Raw genomic sequence first — 25383 nt, forward strand, 5'->3', positions numbered from 1 at the left:
GTGATAATATATGTTAAACATATGTATTAACCACTTGCCGACCGCCGCAAGTACATTTACTGCAGCGGTCAGCCCCTCCTGGGCATACGTCAGTCACCCGCGAGCCAATAGCGGGCGAGCGCACGCCACCGGAGGTGCGCTCCCGCCCCTGGTGGTTCCTGCCCATCCCCGCGCGTGTGTCACTCACGATCGTCAGCTGCAGAGGGAGAAAGACAGGCGGCTGATGTAAACAAAGCCATCTGTCATTCTCCCTGGTGTAACTGCAGAGACTATACGATCCTGCTATGTAGGATCGTATGTCTCTGTGGTTACATGAAAAGCCACACCCCTTTACAGTTAGAAGCACGACCCTAGGGACACAATTAACCCCTGCAGCTCCAATAAAGTTAACCCCTTCCCTGCCAGTGTCATTTTTACAGTAACAGTGCATATGTATAGCACGGATTACTGTAGGATTGTCACTGGTACCCCCAAAATTGTAAAAAATGTCAGTCAAGGGTCCGATCTGTCTGCCGCAATGTTGCAGTCCCGCAAAAAAAATCGCAGATCGCCGCCATTACTAGTTAAAAAAAAAACAATAAAAATGACAAAAATCTTTCCCTTAGTTAGTAAACGCAATAACTTTTGCGCAAACCAATCAAAATACGCTTATTGCGATTTTTTTAAACAACATATGTAGCAGAAAACAAATTGGCCTAAAATGTTAAAAAAATTAGATTTTTACATTTTTTGGGGGGAATTTCATATAAAAAATTTGAAAAATATTGTTATTTTTTCTAAATTGTCGCTCTTTTTTTGTTTATAGCGCAAAAAGGAAAAATCGCACAGGTGATCAAATACCACCAAAAGAAAGCCCTATTTGTGGGAAAAAAGGGACGTCAATTTCATTTGGGTACAGCGTCGCATGACCGCGCAATTGTCCATTAAAAGCTTTTTTAGGGCCCTAGGTCGATCATGGACCGGTTGATATACACTTACGGTCATATGTTCATACCAGACGCTCTGTCGTATAACATGCCCTCTTTGCAGTTTTTGGTTTTTCTATGTCTTCTCCCTCCTTTCTCCATTAGCACATACATATTTTTGCAAGGGGATAGTACTTGCTCTTATTATTCTATATGTCCTTATGGTGACATACTCCCCTCAGCTACTATGAGCTATGCGCGAATATGAATGCACACACAGGTTGTGGTCATGTGTGTCTCCCTTTAATGGCTTTCTCATTATGTTTGGCCACCTGTGGCTAATGGCAATGTAATGTCCACTGACATTACTTTTATAATCATTGTAATTATTGTGGTATGTATTCATTTGTATTTGTCTGTGTTCCTGAGCCTTAGTCTCCAGCGGCCACTTATGCTATTTGTGGAGTCTATCACTCTGGCTTTTTAGGCACGGGCTTGTTGCTGCAGTCACAGGCACAGGCTTGGTGTTACAGTCCAGGGAGGTGGGCGGGCTTGGGCGGTTGCCGGTTTGACTGTGTGCGACGCTTGCTGGACCTTGCAGGGGCCCGTAGCGGTTGTGAGCGGAAGTGACGTAGAATGCGGTGGAACGTATCCACCCGCACTTCCGGTTTCCGGCTTCTGGGTGCGGGTTGGCATGCGTTCCAAAGGGACAGTTACAGCCGTGAAGACACTGATCATCTTCAGTCTGCCAGCCGCATCTCCAATGCCCTTATAGCATGACATGCACCCCATATGAACAAGCTTTATGTGGATAAGCACACATGCACAAGCCATTCTGCCTGAGTTAAAGATCGTGACCACAGACACTATGCACTTCCCTATGCAACCTCTCCTGAACACTGGAACTTGACAGCTATTAACCAACAGTTAAAAACGTCCGTTTTGCTGTGTTTACATGACGCTTTTTTGTGCGTTTAGTGGCTAATAGCGTTTTTCCATTGTAAAATGGTCAGCAATGTATCCCCATTGAAAACACCTTTAAACGAAACTCTTTTCATTAGACTTTTAGACTTGTTTGCACGCTGTTACAAGCATTTGGCTTTTCAAATGCCAATAAAGTTTCGTCTGAGCGCATTTTTTTACTTTACATAAAATGCCACTAAGCTCAACTGCCTCTAAATTACTTTAAACATCTCAGTGTACATGGACAGATAAGATAAAAGAGAAGAGTTCAGGGGCTGCTGAAAAAAAAAGCCAAACTGCTCCTAAACGTCCGTTTATCAGCAGCAGTGTACATGAGGCCTTTACTCAGTAATGATAGTAATATTTGAATTAGAATGTATGGGCATCCTTGACCATTTTAATAGTTCCGACTTTGCAAATCTGCTGTTTTGATATAAATTACAACATTTTTATTGCATGTCTATGCAGCTTTGAAGCCTTTCGGTGTAGTAATTTTGATGTACTCCTTATTGTCCTGTTTTGTGGGGAAATCATAAATTAAACACTTGGATCAAATAAGCCCCCTTAAGGTTCACCCGATATGAGAAGCATAAATCATTAAATCAGACAGGAGTCATGTACTTCCGGAAAGGTAATGAAAACCATATCAAAGGTAATGCATTATTCAAGGAAACAAAGTTGAAAGAAAAAGGAACTTGCTAGCTTGTTAAAGACCATTGAACCTAAGCCATAGTGATCCGTTGTATAGTGAATTATGACAGCTGTGCTGAAGACATGTTCCAAGCTGCTGTCTTGCATTCATTTCTTTTTTTAGAGCATGTCTGACTTAATATTTATGATTCTGCACAAGGTTCAGTAAAAAATTGCTTCAAGCTGTTTTACAATTACCTGCACACAAATAATTTCTAGCTTATTTGGTTTCTACTAGTTACTGTTGCCATGGTAAAATAAGAGAAACAAGATGATAATTTACCACTAATTTGTCTCGCCTAATTGCCTCTTTTTCCTTGTAGCAGTCTTGGTTTTGTGACCTTTTTATTTTAGTGAATATGTTTATAATGATGGGTAAGTGGATTAGTCTGTCCCAGCATCACACAATGGTCAAGATGATCTTGGAGGACAAATAATACATTTGACATTTTGTCTGTTTTTTTTTTTTTAATGGCTTGGCATGCTTTTACACAAAGTTTTAAAGTGATTTTGTCAATTTTATAGGCAGGGATTATATAATTTCAAATATACACAGCACTGGGGTTTGCATCCCTGTGTCAATTTCTCTTATTTATTTCCATTGAAAAAAAAATCTTTATCTAGGCTTGTCTTACCTTGTCAATTTTTTTCCAGGTAATTTTCTTTTCTAAATAGGCTGATTTTAATGTGCAAGTATGCAGGCAAAACATTATAAAATTTAGTGTATGCTTTGACTGTCTAGCTGTTATCTATGAAATGTGCTGTAATCCCTTGGTCCTCAAACCCTGGTCCTCAGGGCCCACTAACAGGCCAGGATTGCAAGATAACTGAAATACATCCCAGGTGATATAATTTGCTGCTCAGTGATTGCAGTACTCTAGTCTGCATCTCCCCAAGGTAATACTTAAAATCTGGCCTGTTAGTGGGCCCTGAGGACCGGAGTTGAGGACCACTGCTGTAATCAATTTATGTAAAAAATGAATGGGAATAAAGTAACAGATGTAGATTAGACTCCTACTAGAAAAACAATTACTTTACCAAAAAAGTAAAAATTTACTGGGCAATAAGCATATACTGTATAGGATAATGGGGCACCTAGCTGACCCTACTAATGGATTTCTGGCTCTTAACTTTTTGGAGCTAACATCTCAATTTTGGGAAAAATGTCTGTTTGTCTTATTTTCCTAGATCCATCAGTTTAAAATCTATATAAAAAAAAAAGAGTAGCGTTTAACTAATTAAAAAAAATATTACTTTTAAATACATACAGTAAACGTGGAAAACCCAGATATGTATATGAACAGGAATTAATGAAGGCTAATCCACTTCTTTCATTACTGTAATATAAACAGAAACTCATTTATTAACATATCATTTTAACAATAAAATACCCCAAATCCTAAAAAATCTTCCCTACCACAGATAATTCCACCATTTACAGAAAGAAATGCCCACTTAACAACAGACAATCTCTTGTTTGTATGTAACGGGAGGCTTCTTTAGATTGTGCTGTACCATCCAATGTAGTCATTAGCACATAATGCATCTCTAACATTGGGGTTACTAGTCGAATTCCAGTGTGCCACATCATTTACATATTATTTACAGTATGGAGAAACCTGCTAAAACATCATGCAGCACTTTACATCTTAGTTACCCTTAGTTACCAGCCATCATGATGCAACGGCTCCTAAACAAAACCTTTACAGAGAAGATTTGCTGTGACTTGCCTCTTATTTTCAAAATGCTGACAGCCTGGCTGTCATGCTGATCCAGTGTGTTTATTACTTTGAGACCCTGACCCACAAAAGATCAGATCAAATGTTTTGACTTCAGTCTAACTTCCTTGATCTTCATGCTTGGGTCAGCGGCCCAAAATATTGAAGCGACAGCCAAGCAACTAGCTTTTCACAAGTAGATCAATAAATGCAGTCTCCAAAAATCTTTCACTGCAGGTTTACTTCAGTGGGAAAAATTAATGTGGAACCACCATCTCCAAAAAGAACAATACATTAGAGCAGTTTACACAAAGCTAGTGGAATGAGAAGTTATCCTTCTATATATGTTGGCAGGCACAAAAATCAGTAATGTAGTAAATAATAGAAAAAAAAGTTCTCTTTGAAAAAAAATACTTAACCCTGTCACATTATAGAGAATTAACTCACTGTTCAATTAGAAATGAAGTGTAGAGTGTGAAATATGAATGGTAACCATAGTAAATATGCAAAAACAGCTAAAAGAGGTTCACACTGAAACATACAAAAAGAAAAGTACATCAGATAAAAGGCATTAATGTCTTGGCCTATAGCAGGGATATATGCAGTCAGATGAGCAGTGGACACTAAAGAGTTAATAAAGCCACTCCAAAAAGGGGAGCAAATCCAAATGGAAACTAAACTAGGAAAATACCCAATTATCTAGTCGTGGGGGGATAGGAAAAATAATGCCCTTAGAAAGAGAAAAAGATTGGAGAATGCAGAAAAGTGCAGAGTAATAGGGAAGAGACGAGAAAGGGTCCCAGTGGATCTCGATAGCTGAAAAGTTATTTTGTCACGAGGAGGTGATCGAATCTAGAAGGATGTGCGTATTTGATCCATGGGCGCCAAGTTTAAAGAAATTTGTCATCGGTTTCTGCTGATATAGCCTGCAGTTTTTTATTATTCGTGATATCATTAATTTGGTTCTTCACTACCTCAAAACTGAGGGCAGGGGATTTCTAGGCCCTGGATATAGAACGCTTGGTGGTTGTGAAAAGGTGTGCAGCTAATTGGTGTTCTGGATGAAGGAGCATAGTAAGCATAGTTGAAAAAAAGAGCCTCATAGGGGTTTATTCTTAAGGTTAGAGTGAAAAAGAGTGCAGAGCAAACCGTAAGCTCAGATCAATAGTCTGCTCCCTTTTGGACAGAACCACCAAATATGTGTTGTTTCCAGTTTGGGTACACCCTTGACAGTATACTGACAGTATACTGATAGGTAATTAGGAAGAAACCTAGATGAGTCGGTGTATAGTACCATCGATAAAGTATTTTATAGGCATTCCCCAGTATCAGAACATTGTTTTAAACATTTGGATATGGTCTGTGTTATGACCTGCCAGTCCTCTGGGTCCAACACCATCCCCAGTTCGCTTTTCCATTGCCCCTGGAAGGAGTGCACCAGTGGTTTCCTTTTGAGACGTTATGGAGGAATAAACAAAAAAAAGAGACCTAATAAGTGTAGATGTGTTGTACAAATACTTTCAAATGACATTAAACAACACAGAGATTGTTGGGTGCAGAGGAGTTGGAGGATACAATTCTAAGTCTAAGTTGTATATTGCAATAATGTTCTCTCAGTGGAATATCATAGGAGGACTGGGGAGTTTTGAACAAGATTATCTTGGTGGGAGTGAGGATATAATGTACATTTGTAAATCCATGATCGTATCACCATTGGAATTGTGTGGGGTGTTCTAGACCAGGGGGAAATAGGGAATAGTGCAATATTGGCAGCAATGGCAAATATGGGGATACTAGACCAGCAGAGAACCTAACGTAGTTCCAAAGCTGAAGAGTGAAGGCCAAGATTGGATTCAAGGTCACAGGGCGAGAGGAAACCGAAAGCTAAGATAAGGAGGAGAAAGGAGTTGGGTGAGTCTCTATTAGGTCAAGAGTCACCCAAAGCAGTAGATGATGGATCTCATGAGATAAGAGATGTGGGCAATGTTAGCTACTAGGTAGTAAGCATGAAGGTTAGGGACAGATAAACAGCCTGTTACTTTGTGAGCAAACAAGATATGATTACTAATTCAGGGTTAAGATAATCCCCAGATTAAGTGTAGAATTTTTCTTTGATGTATCTGAAGTATATGTAGGGGAAATTAAACCAGTAGTACCCTAAAAATGTACAGTAATTTCGGGAGGTAAGTCATCCCCACGGCATTGATCCTGCTGAACCATGATATCGAAAAAAGGGCTCAATGAATGCAATAAAGAAGATAGCTTCCGGAACAGAGATGGGCAATTCGCTTGGTGTAGTCCTTCATAAGTAGGAGTAAATTGAATGCTTAAGTACAGCAAGGTAGATGACCACTGAAAAGGCAGTGTGTTTCAGGGCTTTACTGCTTTCTGCAGAGAGGGTCACGGACAGAACTTTCAATTTAGCAGTGTTTACAGCCAAGAGAAAGCGCAAACAGATCTAGGAGTTTAAAAAAGATTTGGCAAAGAAAATCTGGGCAAAGCGAGGAACGACAAAATGTAATCTGCAAATAATACAATTTTATGGCAAGAACCTGTGACTTCTAGGTCTTTAATACCTGTGTGGCAACGGATAGCCTCTGCCAGGGGTTCCATTAAATAGTTGCATAGTTAGTCTGGTTGAAAAAAGACACAAGTTCATTTAGTTCCACCAATTAAAAATAAAACAACAATACAATCCCATATACACAATCCTATACCCACAATTGATCCAGAGGAAGGCGAAAAACCCCAGAAAAGCCTGATCCAATTGGCCCCAGCAGGAGAAACATTTCCTTTCTGATCCCCCGAGAGGCAATTGGATAATTCCTGGATCAAATTTACCTATAAATGTTAGTACCCAGTTATATTATGTACATTTAGGAAAGAATCTAGGCCTTTTTTAAAGCAATCTATTGAGCTGGCCAGGACCACCTCTGGAAGGAGTCTATTCCACATTTTCCCAGATCTTACTGTGAAGAAACCTTTCCATATTTGGAGACGAAGTCTCTTCCTCTAGATGTAAAGAGTGTTCCCTTGTCCTCTGCGATAACCTTAGAGTGAATAACTCAGACAAAAGATCCCCACTTCTCATCACAAAGGAGAGATATTAGGAAAAAGGGGATTTTTAAGTGCCAAAAAAAACTAAATCTGGATCATACAGGAGCCAATGAAGGAAGAAGCATATCCCAGGTTCCTGTGACACCAAACAGAGTTATTCCAACTCCACAACCGCTGACAGCAGCCTCACCAAACAGAGGTTTGGAGGCTCCTGTATGATCCAGATTTTGTTTATTGGAAAAATTTTCGTGGATGTCAGTCCCTATGGTTGCTTTCACTTCATTTTTTTGTTAACTCTTTGGAAACCTTTTCTTGAGTGATATTGGCTATCCACCGGTTCATCTTTGTTTGATTTTAAAATGCATCTACATGTTTGTGAATCTATACGTTCCGGTTGAGATTATGGTTCTACAAGGTAGATAATAGATCATACTTTGGATGATCTGTATTTGAGCTTACCAAAACCAGAAATGTGGATCCTAAAGAAGCCCTAGATTCGGGCGAAATGCTTTGATCCAGATCCATATGTATTTATCAATGCATTTTCTGCATGGCATGATTATGATACGTTTGACATACCATTCCAAACATTTTGAAAATTACATGTGTTTTAAAGGATGTTTTGTACTAATAAATTGGATTATGTTTTTAGAATTGAATGCATCTGTGTAGTATTATGCAATCGTGTTATGTTTTGTTCTCTGTTGGGCACTTAAAAATCCCCTTTTTCCTGCTATCTCTCCTTTGTGATGAGACGTGGGGATCTTTTGTCTAATGTATCTATTTAGGGATAGTGCCATGGTATTTTTAATTACAGAGTCCCCCCCCCCCTACCTAATTATCATAAAGTATCATAGAGTGGAAAAAACTCAACACCGAGTTTACTATATATGGACCTCTTATGTATTTGTTAATGTTGATCATATCCCCCTTAATCTCCTCTTCTCAAGAGAGAATAAATTCAGTTCCTCTAATCTATCCTCCTATCTGAGCTTCTTCATGCCTCTTATCAGTTTGGTTGTCCTCCTCTGCACTTTCTCCAGTTACCCTATATCCTTTTTGAGAACTGGTGCCCAAAACTGAACTGCATATTCCAGATGAGGTCTGACTAATGATTTATATAGGGGCAAAATCTCTCTCTCTCTGTGGAGTCCATACCTCTCTTAATACAAGAAAGGCCTTTGCTTGCTTTGGAAACCATAGCTTGGCATTGCATGCTATTATTAAGCTTATGATCTATCAACACCCCCAGATTCTTCTCCACCATTGATTCCCCCAGTTGTACTCCCCCCTAGTATGTATGATGCATGCCTATTATTAGCCCCCAAGTGCATACCTTTACATTTATCAACATTAAACTTAATTTGCCACATAGTTTCCCAATTAAACAGTGTATTGTAATTGGAGACATCCTGTAAGAATGGTATTCCACTGCATAATTGGTGTCATCTGCAAAGACTGAAATGGTACTTTTAATCCCAAACCCTATATCATTTATAAAGATATTTAAAATTAAGGGTCCCAACACTGAACCTTGGGGTACACCACTGATAACCTTAGACCATTCAGAGTAAGAATCATTACCCACTACACTCTGAATTCTGTCTTTTAGCCAGTTTTCTATCCATTTACAAACTGATCTTTCCAAGCCTATAGACTTTACCTTACACGTTAGTCCTGTGTGGGGAACTGTGTCAAACGCTTTTGAAAAATCCAAGTATACTATGTCCACAGCCACCCCCTGTCCAAGGTTTTACTTACCTCTTTATAAAAAGAAATCAGGTTTTTTTGACAACTACTGTCTTTTATGAATCCATGCTGTCTGTTGCTTAAAATATATTTTTTTCCAGCAAGAACTCATCTATGTGGTCTTTTATTAAACTCTCCGGTATCTTCCTGATTATAGAAGTTAAACCAACAGGTCTATAGTTACTTGGTAAAGACTTTGATCCCTTTTTAAATATAGGAACCACAAGGACACTTTGACGGGGTGGATGTTCTACTCCGACGAGATCCCGGACGTGTGACCGGTGATTCTCGGGGTAGAGCCTCTGATTGTTACTGAGTGATGAGCCTCCAAGCTGGCAAACCTCTCCCTAGGGTCCATGCCTTCTGCAGGCCTCCCCCCCTGTTTGTTCTCACCCCCCTCCCCTCTCTATCTGTTTTTCTGCTCTATACTTTCCCTCCCCGTTTGTCATATTCTCTACTTTTTCTTTTTTCCAGAGGCCTTTTGTCACTGTTTTCCTGTAATATCCGGTGTAACGTGGATGCCAGAGTATACTGTTCTCCTGGATCTCCGTGGTGTCTTGCCGGTTATCCGACTCCCCCATGGGGGTCCTGCCGGATGGCTGTGACAGACATAATGTTTTGAGGGGTTTTTCTTTTTCGTTGTTTGGCCAATAGGGCACACTCTCTAAATATGACGGTTTTAAACCTCTTGTAGATGCTTATGTTTCTCCTGTAGCATCCAGATTGATATTTATGCCAAATGTGCCTCCTCTATGTATCTGTTGTCTGCACTTTGCTTGCTCTTATCGCTGTTTTGCGTATACTTGTACTGTTGTGAACTTGTTAAATAAAGATTATTTAAAAAAAAAATATAGGAACCACATTGGCCCACGCCTATCATGTGATACTATTCAAGTCAATATGAGTCTCTAAAAACAATGGCTTTGAAATGACAGAACTCAATTCTTTTAGGATCCATGGGTGAATGCAATTCGGTCCAGGTGCTTTATCCACCTTTATTCTGTCTAAATATTTCTGGACCATGTCACATTTGAGCCATTGTGGATCATTTAGGGCTGTGTCAATATAATCCCCATTATAAACATTAGCTCCCCATGCTCTTTTGTATACACAAGAAAGTATTTAATACATTTGCCTTCTCTTTGTCCCAGATCATCCACTCCAGATTATTTTGTAAAGGGCCAAGGGACATGCTCAGACCTGACCTTTTTACTATCAATATATCTTTTGCAATCTGTCGTTTCAAATTTTTTCGTCCTTGATTTTCTTTTTACATATAATGTTATATTCTTTATAACATTTAAACGATGATAGTGTTCCTTCATTTTTATATTTTTTAAAAGCTCTTTTCTTATTATTAATAGCTTTTTGTAACTTTGGCCGTGAGCCACATAGACTTTGTTTTTAGCCTTTTAAACTTATTGCCATGGGAATATACTTTGCAGTGAGTTCACATACAGTCTTTTTGAAGAATTCCCATTCCTGTTCTGTGTGTTTATTGATGCCAAAACAAACAAAAAAGAATGAGTACAGCCCTGCCTAGTTCCCTCCCCGGATGGGAAAGGTGGCAGATTAAGTTCCATAACATTTTAATTTAACCTGGAGGGCACTGTACACGGCCACTATCCATTGCATGAAAGAGGAGTCAAACCCATGAGAAAGGACAGAGCGAATGTAGGGCCCCGACAGAATGTCGAACGCTTTGGTAATATCAAGTGACAAAAGCATCATTTCAAGGGAGCTTTGACAGGTAATGTGAGCGAACTGCAAGACGCGCTGTATAATCCTGTCATTACTTTTTAAATTATTGATCTCATGTTCTTACACCTCAGTCTGAATTGTGATATTATTGTGTATGGTATTATATTATATATATGTATTTATTATGTATAAGCTCTGCCATTGCAGACCTGGTTTTGCAAGTGCATACTTCTGGGCTGTGTTTGTGATCCTATGCTTGCCTAGTCGTCATCCTGGAACAAACATATGTATTTCAGGTGACTTAGGAATGTTTGCTTGTTCGAAATCAGTGATAGGTGCACTTTACAGTAAGGTATTAGCTATGCCTTCATAGAAATGTAGTGTGAATGGAAGACAAAGAGCCAAGGACAACATACAAAGAAATAAAGGCTGAATTTCCAGGTCAAGGTACCCCAGTGTTTGATTGCACCATCCATCACTAAGCAACAATGGGCTCAAAGGAAGAAGACTTAGGATGTCCCTGTTGAAATTTGGGTGCTTAGTGTTTGGATATTTCCTCATTGTTCCCTAATTCGAATGGTTTCAGTAGAGTATCTCGTTCTGTAGGTTGCAGATTTACGTAGTTATGCATTGGTTTTAAAATGTTTTTATAAACGTGTATTGAACCAGAAAGATACCAGAGAAAGCACAGTGTTTTTCGTGTGAAATGTTAACTTGTCTACCTGTCCCCTGTCTCTATGAACTGACAATGAATAAAGGAACTTCATAATCTTTTCTCAGCCGTGGAGTGCGGCCGTATCTTTCTCTGGTATCTTCATGGTCTATGATGGTGAGCCGAGGCGAGCACCTGCAATGGATATGTTGTGCTTACCCCTTTTGGCCTGAGTGGTGTTTGTATGTTTGTTTGGACTAGAAAAGAAAAGACTAGAAAGAAAAACATGAAAAAAACAGATTGGAATTTGCGAAAATGCGTATTGACAAGCCACAATGCTTCTAGGAGAATGTCTTTTTAACAGAGGAGGCAAAACTGGAGCTTTTTTGAAAGGCACGTGCTCTTTGTTGTCAGATGAAAAAATGCACCCAACAATAGCTAAGGACAAAACATTGGAAAAGTTTGAAACACGCAGTCTGTAGAAGGTATACCCATCGAAACTGAGACAGCTAGGAGCACTTTGCTGAAGTTGAGTGGGTCATACTAGCTGTTGGGAGGTACAGATATCTCATTGGAAGCTATGGAAATCATTTACAGTGATGGCGTCTAAATGTTGTTCAAACATTGGGTTAAGGCCTCATCATTTTTATCCTTGCCATTTTAGTCTGTTTTATTCTATAAAATATTCTGTTGAATGTAAATCATTTGGAAAAAAAAAAAAAAATCACACCCTCATTTTTATTACATATGAAATAAACTACAATGGATACCAATTAATTTTGTCAGATTCAGTTTATTTCAGATAAATGTTTAGGTACTTATTATTTGTGAAAGGGTATTAATAATTTTTGCTATGGCTACACCATTCAGAAATGAGTTGGTGCTTCAGGAGAGAGAAATAAAAAATAAATAATAAAAAAAAAGGGATAGTCTTTTATATACAGTCTGATTGAAATAGGTAAATGTCTCTACCACACACTTACAACACTGCTGCTATGACAATACCATCCCATATATCAATAAATTCCCTTTGGGATTAATAAAGTACTGTATTCTGATTCTGATATCTAGTGTGCATTGCTGATTTCAATGGGGATAGATAACATGTTTTTAAATAAGCAAAACAAAACTAAAAAATCAAATCTATTAATCTGAGCCTGTTCTTTTTTTCTGTAAATGATACATTTTACACCATCATTCACCTCATACACCTTGCTGTACTGACAAGTCCTATTTTTAAATTATTAAAGTTTTTTTTTATTCTTTTAGGTTTGTTTCTTAATCCGGCCATCCTTGCCTTACTTGGAAAGCTTTCCGTCAGTGCTGCCTTTAATGTTGTTTACATCTACACCTCTGAACTCTATCCTACAGTAGTAAGGTAATTCTCACTTGCTGAATGGGGCACGGTTGGGCAAATTTTGGCATGTCTGTGCAGCTTGAATATTGGGTTATATTATAAGTTTTCATGTGAAAATGTTGTCAGGAGTTGAGTGCTATGTTCATGGACATAGAATCATAGAATTTTTGCGTTGGCCTTTTTTTTTTGTTTTTGACATTGGCGTTTTAGCTAAAAAATCACCTCTCTGCTCTTTTAGTAACTCCGACTTTCCCACAATGCAATGCTTGCCATAATTGCATCGCATGGGTATATACACCCATGACATAAGATATAGGTGCAGGGAAATAGGGTCCTACAACATTGTGGTGCAAATGTGGACCCTTTTTCCCCGCATCAAAATGTGTGAACACCCATGCGATGCGATTCTGTCAAGCTCACTGCATTTTGCAATCTGTTTCGGGGTGTCGTTCATGGAACATTAGGCCCCTGTTCACATTGGGCAGATTTGACATGTAAATTGAAATTTTAAATCACATGCCAAATCAGAGCCTATTGCCGGCAACGTCACTGTCCGAATTGGTGCAACCCTGACTTTGCAGTGCCGCACCGATTCCCACCTATTTTTTTTTATTTTTTGATGCCCAAAAGTAGTTCCTGCACTACTTTTGGCAACTTCCGGGCGATTTCAATAGACATCTGTGCATGAACCCGTACAGATGTCTGTCAAATCGCCCCCGAACTCCCACTGACATACGAGTTTGAAATTGTGCGTATTTAGCTAAATGATTTCAAACCCGCCCTCAGTGTGAACTGGTGCTTTTGCCGGCAATAGGCTCCTATTTCACATGCGATTTGACATGACAAATCGCATGCCAAATCGGCACAATGTCAACAGGGCTTCTTGTTCCATGAACGATACCCCAAAACAGATTGCAAAATGCAGTGCGCTACAACATTTTGGTGAAAATGTGATGCAATTTGAGCCATACAAAATATATGGCTGATAACAGCCTATGTGTGCATGGACACATAGGCTAACATGCTGGGGTGTTTATTGGCTGTAGAAAAAAAATGTCTGACGCCAAAAACAGTAGCTGTAAAAACGTCCAATGTGCATGAGGCCTAAGTGTAACTGTAGCCAGGCTATAGATATTCAGATATTCACAGCAGTAACAAGCAGCAAAGGCATTTTAAAACAAGCCCTCACTGGCCTCTGATGCTGCAGTTGCACTGTTAAAGCGGTACTCACCTTCTCTACAGCATTGGAGTGTCCCTTAGCTTCCCGCGGCTGCTGACCTTTTTAGCCTAATGGCTTCCGGCAGATGTTTTAATTGGCTGGTGGGAGTTCAGTCATCCCGCTATTGCGGAAATTCTATATTGAGCTGCGCACAGTGTGGATAGGCAGGTAGGTAACTTTAATACAGAAGAGACATTGTATTACAGTTACACTTTAGGAAATTCATCCATAAATTTTCTGCTGAAACAATGAAAGGGGTTCTCTAAGCTAGCTGTGGTCTTCCCTTCTAGAAGTGATTTGGTGGTCTTCCATCCCTTGATAAGTTTTAATGTAAACACAAAGGGCCCTGAGAGTCGAGGCAAGGTGAGCTGAGCTGCTCGGAGTTGACTTGAATGACTTTAGTGCTTTTTCTGTAAACTTTGAGTGTTACTTTCTCAGCAGTACATGCAACTACAACGGTCACAGAAGACTTCTTTCACAGCTTTTTTGCTGCTTGTTAAGAATATATAAATGTTTTAATGTTCATATCCTGGCAATCTTTGCATGCTAAGGGCAGTTAAATTTCCATTTTAGAGATTTTTGGAAGTGATAAGTTCATGGTGAATAATCGTATCCGTTAATGTTTTATGTATGGTTAGTAAATATATTCTCAAACAAGGGGGCAATAATTGTTACAGATGCAAGCTACGATTTGTGGTTGTGCCTTGCTAAAGTTTTTTTTTTGTGTTACTGCAACTCTTCCAGACAGGGCCTGCCTAACTGAATAGAATACAGTTTCTGCAGTCTCTAATGACATGACACACCCACAATGCTTATCACAGAACATTTGATCTTTACTTTGGGTCACATGAGACAGTTTAGTAGCATTGTGTTTTTAATCATGATAAAAAGGTAACTCAGACATGTGCTATATTAATTTATTTGAAATGTGTTAGGTCTGCATTAAAGATATTACTGTAATATCCTTCACTGCACTAAAATAGTAATAAACAACATTTACAGACAGTAACCTCTTATGGCCTGGGAGTTTAGAAATTTACTTTGGATATGTTTCCCATTAGGCTGCACACATTAAACCTTACTGTTAACTGAGTCTTGATTGTTTTGGTGCAAATTTTACACAGGGCAGAAGTTATTGGCTTTCTTCTTGAGTTCAATAGTGGCCTTGAATTTATACAGTAATAACTTACTGCTGTGTACTTAATGCAAGTTCCTTTTGCCAGTGGCAAAGTGCTGTGCAGGGGGCAAAAGTTTTTGAACTCAGTTAAAAAGTACAAAAGTAGCATTATAAGCTGGCTGTGCTTTATTCATAAAAACTTTGTTACTATGATGTGTATAGCAGCCTGACTGTTGTTTCCCTAAGTTCTATGATTTGTTTCCTATTGAAATGATTTAAAATGTAAAATATTACATCATAGTGTAAAGTCACTTTACTATATATACTGTACATGTTTGATTTATTTACAAAATATGTATTTAATGGTGCAATTTATTGCAAAACGTGTTGCCCATTTACCTTACGCCTTAAAGTGGAACTTCACTCTCCCTATCCACATTGATTATTTCCAATCCTCATGATGCTAGCATTAGTGCATAGATAGTAAAATATTACTTGTTTCAAACTTTTTTTTTAATATTTCTTCAGTTACTTACTGGTTTCTTGCCTAGGCAAGCCATGTAATACATCCCAGGAGGGGAGGAGGGGTTGTCTCAGCTAAGCACACCTACCTGCTTGCATGTTTGAGCTAAGGGTAGATATTTTCCAGGAAGTAAATGCTACATTATTCATTTGCCCTTACTCAAGATGGCCACAGCCAGAAATGCTAGGGAGTTGTTTTTTAAAGTGATTTTTCAACAAATAAAGCGTTGGATAAAAGAGACATGGATGAATGGGGGAGTTTGCGTTGAATGTTAAAAATTAGTTAACCACTTGCTGACCGCCTGCCTCTGTTTCACTGCAGTAGGCTGGCTCAGCTGCATGAACCAACGTAGTACTACATCGGTCGCACGCGTAGTGCTGGAGGGCGAGTTTGCGCCGCTCCCGCCACGCTCCGGCCCCCACTAGGCAGCGGGGATGCCGATGCTTAGAGAGAAGAGCGGTCAGCTGTTGTAAACACAGCTGACCATTCTTCTCTCTGAAATGATCACAGTGCGCCTGTGATCCTTCTATATGGGATCACAGGTCTCTATGGTTAATTCACAAGCCCCTCCCCCCACAGGTAGTAAACACTCCCCCTAGGCTCCAATTTAAGCCTTTGATCAACCACTAGGTTAACCCCTTCCCTGTCAGTGTCATTATTACAGTAACCGTGCATATTTTTAGCACTGATCACTGTAGTAATGTCACTGGTCCCCCCAAAAGTGTCGAAAAGGTCAGTTAGGGGGTCTGATCTGTCCGGCGCAATGTCGCAGTCCCGCTAAAAACCGAAGATCGCCGCCATTACAATTAAAAAAAATGAATTACCAAAAAAATGTAGCAGAATACAAATTGGCCTAAAATAATGATAACATTGGATTTAAAAAAATTATTTTTTGGGAATGTTATATAGCAGAATCTGAAAAATATTGTTTTTTTTTCACAATTTTGGTTATTTTTTTGTTTATAGCGCAAAAAATAAACGCACAGGTGATTAAATACCACCAAAAGAAAGCTCTATTTGTGAGAAAAAAAGACATCAATTTTATTTCGAAACAGTGTCGCACGGCCGCGCAATTTTCCATTAAAATAACGCAGTGGCGACTCTCAAAAAATGGCCTGGTCATTAAGGGTGAAAATCCTACCAGTCCAGAACTGGTTAAATAGTGTTTTTGGTTTGTGGTGCTCAGATGCATTGAAGATCCGCTTTATACCCTGGGAGCTGAAAGATATACATGTTACTTCCTGGTACCATGTTGGAGCATGTTACTTACCAGTGTTACAGCTCTTAGCCAATCAGCTCTGTCACATAGAGAGTCCAAAGCTCTGTGTAAGCTATGACTTTGGTGACTTGTAGCTTACACCTTTTTCTTCACTCTGGCATGACAGCCAAGGCATTATATTGCTATCATCCATAAGGAGCTAAGCTGACTGTAAGGGTTACTATATGCCTTCTAGCTGTGAGTTCTGTTATGTACTTCTCTGTACAACTTTGTACTTCTTTTCATGTGTTGTGAACATGTTTGCTAATATATTCGGTCTGATTTAACGTAAATGTATTTGTTATAAATATTAGAAATGCATTTACTAAACATAAAATGTCTTTTCAAATCTGAAAACCTGTGATGCTGTATTATTTATATTATTACAAAAGTTATTGTAGCAATACCTTAGTAGATTTCCATACGTTTTTTTTTTTAAGCACGTTTTCCAGAATTAAATTAAAATAGGTAAAAATGCAGATAGGACATAAAAAATTGCTAAGATTCATTTGTGTTCTAGCATATCTTGCTTTTAATCTTCTTTGCCCTAACAGTAGTGCCATATATTACTTAGCACGGAACCTCTCTCTGCTTGTGTCTGTATTGCCTTGAACCATTAGACAGCAATCCTGCAGCTCAATCTGCCATTGGTTTAATTCCTGTCTCATTATGCAGTGCCTATAAAGCACAACATAAAACATGTCGCAAAAACAAATAAATAATGAAGTCAGATATTTCTGTTTGTGCTGTACCATAATGTTGTATTGGATCCAGACATAGTGCCAGTTGTCTGCTCTTTGTAACTCTTTAGATGTGGCATAAATTGTTATTGACTTGAATCACAATTTACATTGGAATGAGAGCTCACTGTTACAAGAAACGTAAAGCAAGCCATGCAGTGGAGAGTCAGCAACTTTAAAATTCATTGCTCAAACACAACATGCTGCTTAGAGAAAATCCTTATGTCTTCCTAATTTATGTTGCAGCAATTAGGAAGCTGTATAAACGTTAATTTGGAAGCGTGTTCCTCTTAATCAAGCATTCCACTCAGGCTGTCTGCTATCATAGATATTTCTAGATAGACAAATCACCCTTTAGTGTTTGGATATCCTCTTATGAAAGGTTGAACAACTTGTTTAATGGCAGGGAATAGAAAGGATCTGCAGACATGATTACAGCCTCTATGACCTTTACTGCTTTCAGAGATTCTACATTTGTTTTAATTGGCAATTAATTTTCTCAGCTTTTTCTGAGTAAAACGTTAGCAAGTATTGGACAAGTAGAGATTAAAGTTTATGCAAATCTAAGTAGCCAAGTATGCATTAGTTCCGTATTTGTTGATGGAAATGTAAATATTCTTTACTTTTTATTTCTAAACTGACTTTATGAAATGAATTGCTGCCATTTCCTAATTCGATCCATTGGTGGCCCTGTTTACACCACACAGCTTGACAGATTTTGATCTGAAGATTGAAGTAGCTGAACAGTAAGGTCTGACTATATGCTCCTTCTGGGCGGACGCCAGGTCATTTTTTTTAATTGTTGCATGCCATGCATATGGGTACTTTTGTATGATGGATCAGGTTTTTTGGTACCTGTATAATTTGGATTAGAGGACCTTGTCTGGGGGGCCTTTTCCTTTATATCGCACCCCTTGCTTGGAATAGACAGATTGGTTCCTCCCTCTTTCTCAGGAGGCTCATTCCTCCTTTTTTATATCTCCATATTATAGAGCTAATTCTACTCTAAAATTTAAGATTTTGTTACATTCCTGTGACATTGGTTGAGTAAATTATGCTAAGGGCTTTTCTGTATGCATACAGAATTATATTCTGAGGAAGCTCAGAGGTTTTGAGCGAAACACATCGATCCACCAACTAGATGATGTGATGCATAACGTGCATTACTTGTGAAATGTTAATATTGACTGTCATTTTATTCTTTTGTATTATGAGTAGAGTTGAGCGGACACCTGGATGTCCGTGTTCGGCGGGTTCGGCCGAACTTGAAAAAAAAGTCTGGGTCCATGTCCCTGACTTTTTCCGAACTTTACCCGGACACCGAACCCCATTGAAGTCAATGGGGACCCGAACTTTCAGGCACTAAAATGGCTCTAAAACACCAATGGAAAGGGCTAGAGTGCTGCAAATGGCAGCAAAATGTAGTTAAGAGCATGGCACATGCTCTTAAAAAAAGAATTCCCCTTTAAATAAATTTTTTAATAGCAGATTAGAACAGCAATCTGTAGTGAAATATAGCTGAACGCTGCACACAACAGACTGATAAAAATAGATTTTTTTCTCCCTCCTCCTCCTCCTCCTCAGTGGGCTCAAGTGAGGGCAAAAATATTGTTCACTGCACCACCCCCCACACAGCAAAATTGATGTAGACTGTCCCTGCCTAATCTCCAGCCTGGCCCTAATATGCTCAATAAGATCGTTCACTGCACCACCCCCCACACAGCAAAATCGATGTAGACTAACCCTGCCTAATCTCCAGCCTGGCCCTAAAATGCTCTAATAACTTTCCCTGCCTGCACTCCGACCTGTCCCTGCATTCTTTTCGGACACAATTTTTCACAGAATCACTGTCTGTCCCTAATCAGCAGCATTGTAGTAGTTTGGCGCTACTACAACTCCTTTTAAAATTATAAACGCAACACTTTTGTTTTTCTCCCGTTTTTCTTGAGCTGAACTCAAAGATCTAAGACTTTTTCTATGTACACAAAAGGCCTATTTCTCTCAAATATTGTTCACAAATCTGTGTAAATCTGTGTTAGTGAGAACTTCTCCTTTGCCGAGTTTTTCCATCCACCTCACAGGTGTGGCATATCAAGATGCTGATCAGACAGCATGATTATTGTACAGGTGTGGCTTAGGCTAGTCATAATAAAAAGTCACTCTAAAATGTGCAGTTTTGTCACACAGCACACTGCCACAGATGTTGCAAGTTTTGAGGGAGCGCTCAATTGGCATGCTGACTGCAGGAATGTCCACCAGAGCTTTTGCCGTAAATTGAATGTTCATTTTTCGACCATAAGCCGTCTCTAAGGGCATTTTAGAGAATTTGGCAGTACATCCAACCGGCCTCACAACCGCAGACCACGTGAAACAACACCAGTCCAGGACCTCCACATCCAGCATCTTCACCTCCAAGATCATCTGAGACCAGCCACCCGGACAGCTGCTGCAACAATCGGTTTGCATAACCAAAGAATTTCTGTACAAACTGTCAGAAACCGTCTCAGTGAAGATAATCTGCATGCTCGTCGTCCTCAACGGAGTCTCGACCTGACTGCAGTTCATTATCGTAACCGACTTGAGTGGGCAAATGCTCACATTCAATGGCCTCTGGCACTTTAGAGAGCTGTTCTCTTCACGGATGAATCCTGTTTTTTTAGATCTTTGAATTCAGCTCATGAAAAATAGGGGCAAAAACAAGTGTTGTGTTTATAATTTAGTTAGGTATATATATATATATACGGTATATATATAATATCTGCATCGACTGTCCTGCGCATGGACCATATTTAGCACTTTTTGCATGTAATTGCCTGTTTAGTGTGTACAGGCTACAGCATTTTGGACAAATGTATGCCATTGGCCTTCAATACCAAGGATGCTAGGTTAAGTATCCGAGATCACCTATACCCTGGCAACGTAGGATGCTAGATGTCGGTAGCCGCCTGCTTTCTAGCAACCTTAAGATGTTAGGCCAAGAAACGTAGGATTCTAGACAGCAGAAGCTTACTACCAATCAGTAGCCTAGCAACCAAGGACACTAAGGCGTTGATTTACTAAAACTGGAGAGTGCAAAATCTGGTGCAGCTGTGCATGGTAGGCAATCTGCTTTTACATTCAGCTTGTTCAATCAGGCACTGACAAGAAAAGACGTGGAAGCTGATTGGTTTCTATGCAGAGCTGCACCAGATTTTGTACTCTCCAGTTTTAATAAATCATCCCCTAGGTGTGCAAGAGCCTTAAAAAAAACATTCAGCAATTGTTTCCCTTAAGAGGCTTGTAGGAGAGAGGAGGTTCCTTTGCTAGGGGGAAATAAATTAATTATTTTTTTTTTAATATCATTAAATGTACAAACAAATGGCCAATTCCCTCATAACTTACCTTTTGCAGCAAGGAGCAAATGGAAGGGTAAAACAAAACCAGAAAAATTCCCTGCTCAACTTACCGATCAGCCTGCAAACAACCAAATTATCCTGTCTAACAGTATGCGTTAAATGTATTTTAAAATGCAGTCAATTTAAGTATCTGGGTTTGACTTGATTTTAGCCAACAACATGTAGGTTAGTAGCAAGCAGGGCAGTCAGGAGTTCTGCATTCATATATGCTGACAATAAGTATGCAGACAGAAGTAGAGAGCAGAGATATGACCTCATCAGCCTGTTGCAATAATTTACCAGTGGCAGGGAGGAGACTTGGTTGTGTTGGTTAGCTACAGTAGAGAAAAGTCAGGTCACCATGTTCGCTGTTCTGTGTAATAGGGGGACCTCTTTTTTTCTCTAGGAGTTGTGTGTTGTTTCTTTTATTAGGTAGCTGTGAATGTTTCCTCATACCTGTCTGTACTGTCTGTATTGCCTTTGAGCCTTTACGTTTCCCAAAGCCATTGATTTCCCAAAGCAGGTACCCAGACTACCCCCCATGGTCTGTCTCTCAACGTCTGCCAAATCTTTAGACAAATATTCTTCTGCATTTAGGCTTTCCCAGATTTAGAGTATGCTTGGACAACTTGAATTTCAGACTCCCTGTCTTCACATTAGTGCCTTTTCTGCATAGGCATAAGCAATTAGTAGGTGAACTTCCTCAGCCAGCAACTCCAGGGCCCAGAGGAGTTGTTTCCTCACCACTGTGGTGTTCCAGGATGTGCCAAAGATGGGGGATGCTGAATGTGGACCTTCTGGCCTCCAGGTTCAACAACAAACAGAGTATGTTTTTTCCCCAGGTACAGGTGAGGTAGCAGAAGCAATGGATGCAGTGGGAACAGTACACCCTGAGCTATGCTATTCCTTCCCTGAAACTTCTTTGCAGGGTTCAGATAGAGAGCATTCCAATGCTCCTCATTGCTTTAGACTGGCCCAGGCAAATGAGGTACACTTACCTGGTAAGACTCCAGGCAGACACTGTGAGAGATCATCGGGATTTTCTGTCCCAAGGACTGTTTTCCTTCCTACTTCTTAGTCACTTGCTTTAATGTCTTGGTTGTTGAAGTCCTGTTTTTTTCTTGAATCATGGACATCTCTGAATTTGTGTTTCTTACAGTGCTAAAAGCTAGGAAGACTATTTCTTGTAAGGCATCCATGGCCAACTAGAAAATCATAGAGGGTCTCAGTTGTGACCTCAGGCACTTCTAGAGGGCTGCACAATAGCATGCATATTCTTGCATTTAGCTTCATTCCATCGAGTTAGGCAGCCCATTCAAAACTAATGGGCTATATCGTATTTGAGCGCAGAAAAATTCAATCCATTTTGCAGTGCATGCTAAAGAGAAAGTTGGAATCATCATTGATCTCAGTGACCACAATAAAATCCCCCACATTAGTGTCAGAAGACACAATACTACTCCCGAGAATCGATGTATATGGAAACCATAATCCCCCCCCCTCCCGATCCAGAATTGGTGTCAGTTACCGCAGTAATAACCCCCAGCATTGGTGCTGGTGGATGCAGTAAAAATGCTCTGCATTGTGACAGTACTATTAACACTCCCAACATTAGTGGTGATAGTGCTGGTAACCCTCCCCCCCTCTCCTTCTCCCACTGGTGCTCTGTAAAGATGCTATTTAACCCACCGTAATTGATAGTCAGGGGCATTGTTTTTAACAACCACTCTTTGGTGGTTAATGTCAGTTTTTCTTTTCTTCCCATTAGTGGTCAGTGTAGTTAGCAGTGAGATTTAACTTACCTGATCACATGCTTCTGTACAACTCTTTATCTCCTCACTGAAACCAGGACTACCTTCTGGATTAAGCAGATTAGAGAGTGATAGGCAAGAAATCTGGCTTGTTTGACACAAAGACAAAACAGTATGTGGAATCAAACACAGAGAATATTTCAGCACCCAGCACCCATTTGCTGCTCTCCACGGTCGCAGGTGCTTAGCAGGTGGTGAACCCAGCCCAGTACATGGCAGGCCACACATAGAGAGCCTGCAGGCTGGGTGTTTGGCACCACTACTGTAAGGTTTATTATTGGACATTGAAAGCATATTTTATTTGGTGTAAGTCTTGGGACTTTCGCTCTGCATTATTTCTATGAGATGAACCCTCTACCTACTGCAGCAAGGTCTGTACCAGCAGTTGGTTTTCAGCCCTTGTGCAGGTACCTTTTCAAAGTAGCTGCTTTTCAAAGTGGCATAGATGGGAACGGGTGCCATTGAAATCAATAGGCTGTGACTTGTCATGCGACTTTGTGTGTCCAAAGTCACATGACAAGTCACACTAGTGGGAAAGTAGACTTAGTGTTGTGACCTGTATTATGATCATTGTAGACTGTGAGCTGAGACCCCAGAGCACTTCCAGTTACAGAGCTCTTCCCGTGTCCAGCTTCCTAGCTTCCTTCTCCTATGGTAGTCTTCTTTTAAAGCCCAGCACAGCTTTACTGTATATCTACACCCCCCCCCCCCTCCCCCTGTGTCCTGTGTGAATTATTTCTTCATTTTCTCATGAATTAGGATGTACAATGTATCCTTACTGAGGAGAGAACACTGGGCGGTAACCTATGATCAGCTCCTCCCATCCTTTATATGCCCACTGGCTACAAAGGAACAGTGCCCCTACCTGGAAGTGATGTCACTAGCTTTCACTAACCACACCCACTTGCTGCTCTTGGACTCAGCAGGAAGAGGGATTGAAGTCATGTGACAGCACTGATTACTGCAAAATAAAGGTTGAAAAAGTGGGATTTTTTTCATTTTAACACATAAGGCTGACTAACTCAGCTTACATTAATCATTGCAGGGGAGATTTTAAGGTATTAGGCTGTAATTCCACTTTAAATGCACACGCTAAAGGTAGATGTAAACCAAAAAAAAAAAAACAAATTAGCTTTGGTAAGCTAACCTACCTGTAATGAAATATGTCCCATGTTGTGCAGGCATCTGGATCCTGAAGAAAACTTCACTGCAAGGATACCCTGTCCTCTTTCTGTCTCTGATTTTCAGGGGTTAATATTTTCAGGTCTTCTGTGGAGCTGTTGTGAAAAAAAACCTCTCCTCAATATTTTTCCAATTATTCTTTCATTGCTTTCATGGCCTGTAAAGCCTAGTACACATGACCCGTGTGTGCTGCAGCCAGTCCGACTGAAGCTGGCCATTCGACTGGCTTCTTTCGAAGGGGCATGACCGAAAAACATCTGCTGATTGGCTCCGATAAGCGCTCTTAGCCAATGGCTGAGAGTGTTGACTGGAGCGTTCTGACAGAACACAATAGAACAGCAGGGGAGATCTCTGTATTAACATTGCATAGTTAGTGGCTCCGACCTGAGCTGTCAGTTTTTTTGTTTTTTTTTTATTCAGCCAGCTGGGTTGTATGAAAAATAAAACTAGTACTGTGTACCATGCCCAACACTGATTGTGTTACAGGCAGTGCAAGCAAGAAAAGAAAGCTGCTCAATGGAGGAGGAAGTAGGAGGAGGGGGTACTTGTTAGGACATTTTTCACAGCAGTGTCACAAAAAACCTGAGGCTCCCACAGCACTGAAATTGCAGAGATTGAGGACAGGGCATCCCTGTACAGGTGGTCCCCAGGTTACAAACAAGATAGGGGTCTGTAGGTTTGTTTGTAAGTCGGAACAGGTACATTTTTTAAGTGTAGCTCCAGCCAAAAAAAATATTTTTACGTTTTTTGGATAGCATAGGGAAGGGTAACACTCCCGTAACATTTGTTTTGCTGTCTGTGCCCCTGTTCAGAAGATTTCACCTCACTTTCTGTCCCTATGACAATTGGATTTTGAAAATTTTGGGTTGTTGTGGAGACAAGGATTGGTGATAAATCTTCATTGGAGACACCTTTTTCACATGATAACTCTTACAGAAGTGAATTTCCCTTCCTATGGGTAGATTTCTCCTCACTTCCTGTTGTCTCCCTCCGTCTGTAAGTAGGAGTTGTTTGTAAGTTGGATGTTTGTAACCCGGGGACCCCCTGTACAGATGATTTCTACAGAATCTAGCTGCCTGCACATTGTGGGACATACTACATACAGGTAAGTTTTCTTAAGGCTGCAGAGAATGTTTTTTTTTTTTTGTATGGTTACATTTTAGCTTTACCTTGTTAATGTATTTTATTTTTTTTATTTTTGAATCTGCAGATTTCTTTAACTACTTGCCGACCGCCCGCCGCAGATATACTGCGGTAGACTGGCTCGGCTGCGCGAACCGCTGTACCTCCGGAGGGACACTCTCGTTAGGCAGCGGGGAAGCCGATCCACCGCGCCGCCGGCCGTGATTGCCGCCGGGCACCTGCGA

General features: G+C 40.0%; 1 protein-coding gene across 1 annotated transcript in view; it reads left to right on the plus strand.

The window, feature by feature from the left end:
- The window catches only part of LOC309564274 (solute carrier family 22 member 15-like), a gene marked incomplete at its 3' end in the record, with an annotated part of 458247 nt that overhangs the window by 237472 nt on the left and 195392 nt on the right, over positions 1-25383 (plus strand). The window contains exon 9 of the mRNA XM_082268897.1: positions 12705-12813. Within this exon, the coding sequence (XP_082125023.1) occupies positions 12705-12813 (109 nt within the window). The remainder of the gene's footprint in view (positions 1-12704; positions 12814-25383) is intronic.

Source organism: Pelophylax lessonae (assembly GCF_965119305.1).
Source record: "Pelophylax lessonae genome assembly, chromosome: 9".
NCBI classification, from domain to species: Eukaryota; Metazoa; Chordata; class Amphibia; order Anura; family Ranidae; genus Pelophylax; species Pelophylax lessonae.